This window comes from Triturus cristatus, chromosome 5_1 (genome assembly GCF_964204655.1).
Source record: "Triturus cristatus chromosome 5_1, aTriCri1.1, whole genome shotgun sequence".
Classification (NCBI taxonomy): Eukaryota; Metazoa; Chordata; class Amphibia; order Caudata; family Salamandridae; genus Triturus; species Triturus cristatus.
The window spans coordinates 766,195,179-766,205,665 of NC_140587.1; the positions used below are offsets into that span (position 1 = coordinate 766,195,179).

At 44.7% G+C, this 10,487-nt stretch overlaps 1 protein-coding gene across 1 annotated transcript in view; it reads left to right on the forward strand.

The window, feature by feature from the left end:
* Nucleotides 1-6,375, forward strand: part of LOC146831446 (histamine H3 receptor-like) — a 175,068-nt gene extending 168,693 nt beyond the window's left edge. The window contains exon 4 of the mRNA XM_085603916.1: nt 6,200-6,375. Within this exon, the coding sequence (XP_085460042.1) occupies nt 6,200-6,375 (176 nt within the window). The remainder of the gene's footprint in view (nt 1-6,199) is intronic.
* The last annotated feature ends 4,112 nt before the right edge of the window (nt 6,376-10,487 follow it).

A 10,487-nucleotide genomic window follows, 5' to 3' on the forward strand; every position in this document is an offset into this window, starting at 1 on the left:
TGGGATCTAGGCCCACATTCTTTGTGGATAAGTAGGACACGGACACATGAAATATGGTTCTGGAACTGACCACGAGCACTCGGGCTCTTTTATTGGCAGGATCACCTGACCGGTGAAGCCTGTGTTGGATGGGTATGGGTGGAGGGGTGTATGGGCCAGCCCTCGTGGGAGAGGCTGGTGAAACACTAGACTGTGTCCAGCAGGACACAACATATCTTATTTCCTCCACTGCCCTTCACCTGAGTCGTTGTGAGGCCGCCCCTCGCTCCTAAGGAGCCCTCCATCGACCCCATCCTTCCATGGCCCTTCAGAGCGCCAAGGTGGCTCCTGGATTTGACTGCAGCGTGTTACAAGCGTTCAGTGTCTGAGGACTATGCAAGTAGGTTTGTCCATGCCTGAAGGGAAATCTTCACCCTGCATTTTTGGCCTGGTATTGGTTCTTTTCAATTAACACATTACCAATGAACAATAAAAGCAGCTCTAACAAGGAGTTAGTGGCGATGCCCACTCTGCGGGGCAAATAAACGGCGACCATATTAAATGTCAAATTAAACGAGAGCAGAGAGCTCACGGGAAAAGGAACTCGAGGTGCAGCATCGAAACGTAAACTTAGTAAGTTTATTAACAAAGAAGCCTCAGCTATCAGGGAGGCTTCACCAGAGAACTGTAAATTATACACCAGCCAAAATGAAGCAGGTTACTTGCCAAATAGGAATCCACGTGTGCCAGAGACATTTATTTTGGGATAAAGGTGACTTATCTTCGGTGGATCTGCTGCATGAGGTCCTGACCCATCCTGCTTTCAACAAGGGAACACGCCCGTGAATGGACAGTGCTCTCAAAAAGGAGAGTTGGCAGGTGTGATTATTATGAAACCATGTATTTGTGTTGCAAGTTTGACAAAACGCTTTAAATTGAAACACGCAGTTATTGTTACTCGTTTCATCGACCCCGGAAGGATAAGAAGCTGAGCTTACTTTGCTGGCATTTACACCAGTGACTTGCTTATGACAGTTTTCTGCTGCAAGAAATGAATGGACTAAGCTGTCTCTGCTCTTGTGTGAGTGGTTGGCATGCAGAGTGATACATAGTGGATGTAGGGTTCCATCCTTTATGTAACCTTAAGGCGCATTCTTCTTTCACTGAAAATGCTATTGTTATGTTGGCATTTACGGTTACTGCATATGGTAATATTGTCAGCTTTCATTTTGGATATATGCAATGTACTGACTGGATTGATATGTTGAAGACACACAAATGATGGACGTAAAGTGGAGCTAATCAAACATTCACCCCCAGTTTATGCCTTGTTCGTCTCGCCCTAAAGATATATGGGGCCCTTATAGGGCGTATATTGAGGAGAAAAGCCGGGAGTCTGCTTCACAGGCAGAGAATGGTATAGTGCCAGAGGGAGTGGGATGATGGGCTACATTATTCGACATATGATTTATATGTGATTTGTAGTGTTTCTGGATTATCCTAAGTGCATATGCCTGCATGTTTCGATTACGGAGGGGGTCTGGACTGGACGGGCCGCTGCATTGTCGATTAGGTTGTTCCGATGGGCCGAGGGACCAGTTGAAACTGTGATTGGATATGTTGACCATCCTCCCAGCTGATATGCCTAAAATTCGATTTGCATATTGCATGTATATAACTAATCTGTGACATGATACCTGAATGTGTACCACATTATATAACTTTTGTTTATGGATAAAAATCGAAAATTTGAAAAATAAAGTTTATTAAAAAAAACCATTCACCCCCAGTTAAGGGCTCCGGGTTAAACCCATCCTTCTTTTGCTCACCATGCCACCCTGGTTTAACCCCAGCCATATGCAAATCAGTCTTGAACCTGTGCCTCATGGGAACAGTCCAGCCCGAACTGCCAAGCCAGGTCCTCCCTGGACCAGAAACAAGCATCCTGGGACCGGTTTCGTGGTATCACCCCTGATATGTTGTCTCACTGCCAAATTAGAGCTCTCTTCCATCCTTAACTGCCTATGTACTTAAAAGCCTATGTTAAAAATAAAACTTTGCAATAAATTGGTCTAAAGACTAACGTAGGAAAATCTTTCACTATGGTGGTGAGTAAACCCCCCACCGTTTTAAAATCTTGTTTTATAAAAAATGAAAAGCTGTCTTACGTCACCACTTTTTCTTATCTGGGAATCCCGTTTGATCAAAAAAGCACCTGGCACCACTTAATTGAAACAAGAATTAGTAGTTTGAGCCAAAACCTGAAGGCGTTATTTAGGTTCACAAAAAATCTAGGCTCTAGACCAATTAATGCAATCATTAACATCTATAAGGCTCGCTCCCGTTCCATTATATTGTATGGGGCTGGACTATGGGGTTTTTGTAATCCAGTAGGCCTACAAAGAGCGGAGAATATTTTTATGAGACACTTGTTGACAGTCTCCAATAGCCCCCCTGCTACTGTCTGTCACCGTGAACTTGGCTTGATTCCCTTGTCCTCTCATATACAATTAGCACCGATTCTATTGTGGCACTCCATTTGTGCCAAAGAAGAACCAGTTTTATATCGTGCAATTATTTTAGACTGCTTTAATTTGGATAATATGATAAAGATACCTTGGCTCCGCTACATAAAAAAACCAGCTAGAGTCCCTGGGGCTGGGGGATTGTTTTCACAATCAAGCTAGCATTGCAAAGACTCAAAAAGCGAAACTGAAAAGGGACCTTTTCTCTTGCCTATACTCAACTAGAAGAAATTTAGAGATGGAAAAAAGAGTGTCTTAGAACACTCTAGTCTGTTATTTAGGGGTTGAGCCTTATCTTTCCTTTTATTTCAGTCATACTAAATTGTTCTACCTCATCAGATTAAGGCTTGGCATTTCGCATCGTTTGGTTTCTTATCCCCGCAAAGTTTACTGCGATGCCACACTGGATCTGTGCCCTTGTGATTTTAAGTCCACTCAGGGCACACTTCATTTTACGTTCTCTTGCCAACTCTATATCAAGCCAAGGCGCTATATTATTATCCTTCTTTTAAAGTGTTTAAACATCAGGAAGTGTGGGCAGCTTTACATCATCTCCAGCTTTTAAAAGATGAATTTATAGACATATTTCTTCGGCTGTTCGTTTACGTGACATTGCTGGAAAATGATTTTATCTGTTTTAATGAATGATCTCTGGGCCTTATTGTTTATTGGGACTGGTGATTGTTCTGAATTTATCCGTTTATGCTGCTACCTTGAGCTTAATCCTTGATTATAACTTTGATATTCTGATAGTGAAATTGTCATTGCCTTGAAACATATTACTTACTGTTTGTATTATTTCTCTTTTTAACCTGTTTTTGAAATGTCTGTTGATGCATTCTTTTATGGCTGACAGCCAGCCGAATGAATAAAGATATTTTGACTGACTGACTGACTGGTAATAAATTGGTTAAGAATATAATACAAATAAATGTATGCACACTTTTCAAAAAAATTCCCTAAATGTTTTTAAGGTCACCTGCGCGCTTTATTTGACAATTAGCCTCGTCGTAGACGAATTCTATTAAGCATGTGTTATTTATTATGTTTTTTGTATGACCGAATGTATATTTTACATTTGTAACTTCGACTTGCAAACTGATCGGCAATGGTTAATTTAACCGAGCGATGGCCTATTAAACGTGTGCAACAGTGACATCTAGTGGACAAGGCCAATTTCGTCACTATTTTGTAATCTAATTAGACAACGCTACAAATTTCTCTAAAAAAGCTGTTACGTACATGGACTGATCAACATTAGACATAGTACCCCCAGGGGCACCCCGCTTTCCCCCCTCCCCCAAATTAGGTTACCCAATGAAAACACAAGAAACAGTTGTAAGTGGGTAACAAATGCTGCAGGTTTATTACATAATTCCAGTATATGTAATAGGTGGGTTATTTTACGGGCGATCCAAGGGCAGGTGGCCATCTACTTCACCTGCCCGCCTGATGAGCCGGGCAGCACGGGAACGACCCGCAAGTGCTGCCCCCCAAGTGATTTTTTTTTACGATCACGTGCCGTTGAAATTCTACTCACACCCCCCCTCTCGGGGCCCAACATACTCAACCCAAAGAAAACGTTGGATCAAGCCCATATGCAACAACCTTGGTTTCAGAGAGTGCGAAAAAGCAATGAGAGTCCTAGAGTACGATACCCAACCCCCGATAGTCTTTGCAGTTTCCCGGTTCCTCAATGCTATATGGATAATACGTAGGAAATTTTTGTAATTATTTACTTCGCCCAAATATTTCCCTGTTTTACTCGAATGTATTTGTAATATTTCTCAACTATGAATTGACTGGTTTTTCTTTTATTTTTCCTTTTATTATATTGTGTATTGTGATAATCTATGTCGCTTTTATGGCCACAGAGCCGAAATAAAGTTTATCAATGGCAATGGCATTTTACGCATAAAGTGGCTCAACAAAGAAACGTTTGACTATAATTATCATTCATCGAGGCGTGGCTTTGGCGCCAAAAGAGGTTGGTCATTTTCTGTTGGTCCTTTGTGGTATATTGGGAAGTTTTTGACCTCCTTTCCAACTGCCTACATATTTATCTGTTGGTCTGGGCTTCCTCAATTCATAAGTCTCATTGAATTGCAGCAGTCTGGTTTCATTTATCGGTGAGCAGCTTTGTGATTCCTTTTTTTCCTCAGGGTATACGGCGCATTTCTCTTCACGGGTCATGTTGATTTTCCTGACTGAATCTTTGCTCTCACTGCAACATTGCTATTTTTGTTGAATTCTCCACTCAAATAACTTCGTCATTTTTTCTATCAACATATCTCCTTGATGGAATATCCATGACAACTTTTCAATGACTTTCACTGGTTCACATTATGTGTAGGTGGTGTTTTTTCAAGTTTTTGACTTTTTTGCTATAAAAGTATACCGTACAAAGTATTTTTCTCTCACAAATCTGCTAATCTCGGGGCGTGGCCAAGATGGTGTCTTGGTAGGATGCATACTTGAAGCTCTCCGCTCCCACCGGAGCCTTTAAACACCTTTAGCGGGATGAGGGAGCCGGCAGAAAATTTGCTCGGCGCTGTACCGCTTCACGGAGGGACCAGGGTGGCAGCTCTCCCATTGCAGTGCTGATCGCACCGCCGCAGGAGCAGCGTGAGACGGAGCGGCTGAACGCCTGGAGGAGCATTCTCGAGGATGAGGCGGACTGCTGGAACTATATGGCGATGCGACTTTCAGCGGCGTCCTCTCGTCCACAAAGGAAGAGCCTGCCTGGCTCCTGGGGAACTCACGCTAGGCCCCGGCACCACCGGGGGGCGAAGGCCCCATCCTTGCGGCCTAGTTGGGGGAGGAGTCCCCACGCCTGCGGCCTTTGCTGGTCCCAGCACCCGGCACACTGCTGACGGTGCCTCTTGCTTGGGGACCCTAGGAGGAGCTGCTGGAAGACCCTGAGCTGCGCGGCATTTCTTGGCAGGCAGCTGCGAGAGGAGAGAGGATACGTGCTGCTTCGCCCACCCTGGGAAGCCTCTGAGATCCAGCCTCAGCGCCCATGTCCTCTTGGAGGTGAGCGTGCGGGTGTCAGGTCGGGGCCCCCCCACTCACCGATTAGCCCGAGATCCCTGAAGGAGACGCAGGTCACGCCCGGTGACCTAGCAGACTGGCAACTGGCGTCAGCTGGTAAGACTCGCTCACAGCACCACAGTGGACCCGGTAGCTCAGCGGACGGGCCGAGCCACACTGTCCTGCACAGAAGCGGGAGTCTCTGGCTGGAGGAGGTAGCGAGGACCCTCATCAGTGGGCTGCCTGCATACCAAAGCTGAGAGACCAGCACAATCACTCAGGCCCCTAGTACAAGCTCCTGATTGCACCTGCCTGCTTTTCCGCAGCTGGGGCGCTGGGGACTGTCAGGAGACGTGTGGGCCTGCGTGCAGAGACGTATAGCCCTGATCCTACAGCCTGCAGCCGCCCTTTGGCACTTCTCTGGGGCCCCTTGGCACCGGACTCCTGTGTACTCTACTACTACCTGCGTGGTGAATCGAGAACGCATGCCCGCCATGGCAGCCCCTAAGGGCAGAAAGGATTGTTCTGAAAGGGACCTTCTGCTCAAGTCTACCCCACAAAGCCAGACGGGCCCAGGGTGAGCGGATGACCCTGAGGAGAATGAGGGCCCGGGGGCACGGTCAACCGCTCATTCCTGGAGTCCCTCTTTTCCTCTCTCCGCGAAGATCTAGCTGCAATGAAGCACGAACGCCAGGCGGATCTAAAAGATGTCCGTCTCGATGTGGACTCCCTGGGGGAACGGATTCCTACCCTGGAAGACCATGAGACAGGAAGAGACGAAGAAATTGAGCACCTTCAGCAAGAGGTCCTCCAGCTGCAGTACCAGAATCTGGACCTGTAGGCCCATACCGAGGATCTAGAAAACAGGTCCCGTCGGACCAACATCCGCATCCGAGGCATGGCGCACAGAGATGGCGATGATGACATCGAGACCCTCGTGGCAGGCCTTTTCCGCTCTATCTTAGGAGAATTCCCAGAGTTTCAGATCAAGCTGTATCGCACCCACAGGGTGAAGGAGAGGATCCTTCGGGAGGCCCGACGACATCCAGACTTTACATTCCAAGGACAGAAACCTATGCTTTTTCAGGACCTGGCCACCTCTACACTTCTCAAACGCAAGTCCTTCCAGCCGATTACACTCCATCTCCGTGAGGCTGGTATAAAATACTCGTGGGGCCAGCTGTTTAGACTGATTTTCATCTATGAAGATGAACCACAGCAAATTTGTTCGACTTCTGTGGCCTACAAACTCCTGGGCATCACTGAGCCCACCCCAGACCAACCCAGTCAGCACCTGTGCCCCTGCAGGTGCCCAAGCGGCCACGGCTGGACCACCATCAAACCTTCGAACCCGGGGTCGCGACCTGATCCAAGCACTATGGCTAAGGAACGACAGGCAGTGCTATTATCTCTCAATGGGGCCTCTTCGGAGTAGGAGATGACTTCCGCCTGCGACACAGCGCTCAAGTGTGCTGTCCCTAGGACCATTCCCTTAGAGGAAGATGCTGATGAGAATTGCATGGGTCCTCTTTGGTGAGAGAGGGGAGTGCTGGGCCACGAATCCCACTCTTCCCCATTACCAAGAGCAAGACGCTCTGGACATTGACTTTGTCTCAAGTACTGTTCCTTAGTTTTGTATGTTAAGGGGTTTTCTTTTTATTACTGTTGGGACCTCCCCCCCTTGTAATGTTCCTCCTAATGCACACACAAGATTGCAACGTATACATGACATCGAGCTCGCACTCGGAATACACCTCACATAGGGCGTCTGTGACGCGACCGGATCTCGCACGCACACCACATGTCATTTTCCCCCCTTTTTATTCACCACGCAGATGAGTATCAAGTTCCTTACGCTCAACGTAAAAGGGCTCAACAACCCAGTTAAGCGCCGAGCCATCCTATCTTACCTGGAGAATTTTGGGGGCCATATTTGTTTCCTACAAGAGACCCACCTGCTAGCTAGCGATGTTCAAAGGATGCGTTCTAAAGCCTTTCCGCACCAGTATTTCTCCTCCCTCCCTACCAAGAAGACCGGAGTGGCCATCCTGGTTGTGTGCACATCCCCTGGGACTCTGGGGGCTGAAGTATTGGAGATCAAAGGGAGACTTTTAGTGTACTCAGTGAACATAGGACGGCACACACTAACACTCGCCACCATATACGCCCCCAATGAAAGGCAGGAGCCTTTCTTGCACAGGGCAATAGGAGATTTGACCTCTACATCCAGCTGTCAAGTCCTTATAGGGGGTGACCTGAATATAGTGTTTGACGGGCACCTGGATCGCTCTGCACAAAGACAGGAGCAGACCGGGGCTCTCTCTGACACGCACCACCAGTGGTTGCGGGACCTGGGGTTGGTAAACCTGTGGTGGCACCTCGACCTGTTGAAGATTGCATTAATTTCTTAGCATGAGCTGAAAGCCATTTTGTACTTGGCAGCCATTTTAGTTAGCTATGTGCTGGACATTTGCTGTTTACCTCTCCCAGAGTCTTGCACATGCTCAGATGAGCCTAGCTAGTAGAATGCACCTGTTCCTAGTATAGAACTGTCAGACCGTTCTAACTGATGTCAGCAACTTATTACTCCTCCTACTTGTTGACTGTGCAGTTTCTGTATGACCATCTATGTGCATAACTCTTCTCATGTGTACTTGTACCGCCTTTTTTCAGCCCCTGTGTGGGTATATAATGCCCCTGTTCTCTGTACTGCTTAGAAAATGTCTCATACAGTGATTTGAGAATACTGTATGACACATGTTTTCCCTCTTCAGAGGTTAAATAAAAAGATGTCTTTTATATTACAGCTTCTGTGCCAATCTCTTCTTTGTTGGTTTAAAAGGACCAGGTGTATCAGTGAAGCCCCCGAGAAGGTTTTGATTTCTACAATTGGTGCCCTCTGTGAGGCTCATCAGAGAAGTGGCTATCCAAGGGAGTGATCCTGATGGGAGACAGGAATCTACTGAGGAGGACAGAACAGGACTCTAGTAAAAAGGTACCCTAAAACTGAGATTCTGTCTCTGCAGCCCAGTATATTTCTGGTCTTCCTGATTGGACTCCTCCAACTGCTTACCACTCCTGACTGAGAACATTTTTGGCGTGAGTATTCTAAAAATGACCGTTTGGTCACTTAGAACTTGGCAGTTAGAATCTGGAAACTTGTGCTTGGTAAGGTCGTTTGTTGCAACGCTTTTTGGATTTGTATAGAAATTGGCCAATATTTCGAACTTGAAAATACATAAAATGCAGTTTATGTAAGCAGGTAATGAGAAACTTTTGTAAACTTGAACGGCACACTTTGAGTTAAGTGCTACTTTGTGTATAATATTTTATGTGCTGCAATATTTTTGGCATGCCTGTTCTTAGCACACATCGTAGAATGTGTTGCTTTCTTGAAGGTACCCTTTGGAACTTGTATATAATTAGCCGGCTCCCCTAGAGGGGATACTTAACTAGGTTTAGGTATAAAAACTTATTTCTTCCTTGGTGACTGGTGTCTGTGCACTTAGTAACATTCATAAGTGGTGATATGCAGAGCGTTTTTTTCTTGGTGTTCTGCCAGCCAAATCTAGTGAATATGACTTACAACTAGTATTTACAAATGGTTTGGTTTAAGTACAGTCTGTGGGCTGTCTTTTGTTTCTGTCTTAAGTGTTGATCTGTGGGTTAAATGTGTGTTTAAATGTCTGTGGTACTTGTGTGAGTAAGTAGCGATTGCGCTCTTGTTGCAAGAATGGCTAGCCTTAAGTGCCCTGTATTATGTGTATGACACCGTTTTGAAAATGTCTGGAATGAGCTCAATGTTTTTTTTTTTCATCATTCTGTTATGCAAAACATCATTAAAATAAAATATATTTTAAAAGAATCCAGCAATGAATTATATGCTAAATAGCTGCACGCTATCATTAAATTGACAGAGTAAGACACTATACATGTATGCAAATTGCCACAATGTTAAAGATAAAATTAGAATCCACATTTAATAGGAATAAAAAAGCTTCAAAAAATGAAATTGTGTGCTTTGCAATAGATAAAATTAAGATACAAAATGTCACAGCATTTATCCTTCTGTATTAGATATTAAAAGGCATTCACATTATCTGAGTGAGTTGGTTGTTGCTGAACTAAAATACACATTACAGAACGACAGATTTGTGCTGGCTCGAAAGGCTGACTTGAAAGGCTTGTGAATTTGACGCCTTTACGTGTCAAGCAGCTGTGTAAGCACGTGGGTATTTCTGACTCCAGGCCACACAAAGAAAACAGCTGAAGTCGACTACCCCTTAAGTCAGTGCAAACACGGTGTAAAATCCTGCATTTCAGACTGCTGTTTTAAAAGTTAGAAATATAGTTTCATTATTTTTGATAAACAGAGGACAGATTGACAGTAGGGATTTATTTTCTTAATGCCTTTTTAAATAAGGATAAGAGTGGTTTTTGATGTTAAATAATAATGACTGTCCTTTAAAAGTGGCGCAGACTTTCAAATTAGGTTTCTGTGCTTAGGGCTAAGAATTAATGCGTTTAAATATGATAGGCAAGGGATGCAGCTTGCTTTTCATATGTGGACTCATCAAAATGATTGGATTGATTAAAAAAAAATGTATTATATAAAAAATGTTATTTAAAATAGGTGCATTAAATTTGTTTTTTAATATTTATAATGCCTAATAATGATGCTGTGACCTCCTCTATGCTATCAGATGCCCTTGTAATCTCATCTACATTGGGCAGACCACCCAAATGATAAAACAGCAGATCATTCAACACAAGAGTCGAATTCATTGTAAAACCTTGACTGTTCCTCTTGTGACCCATTATCTTGAAAAAAACCATAATGCGACAGACATTTCTTGGCAAGTGGTAGATCAACCTACACTACCTCATTGAGGTGGTAATATCAAAAGATTACTCAATAAAAGTGAATCCAAATGGATGACCATCTGTAACTCC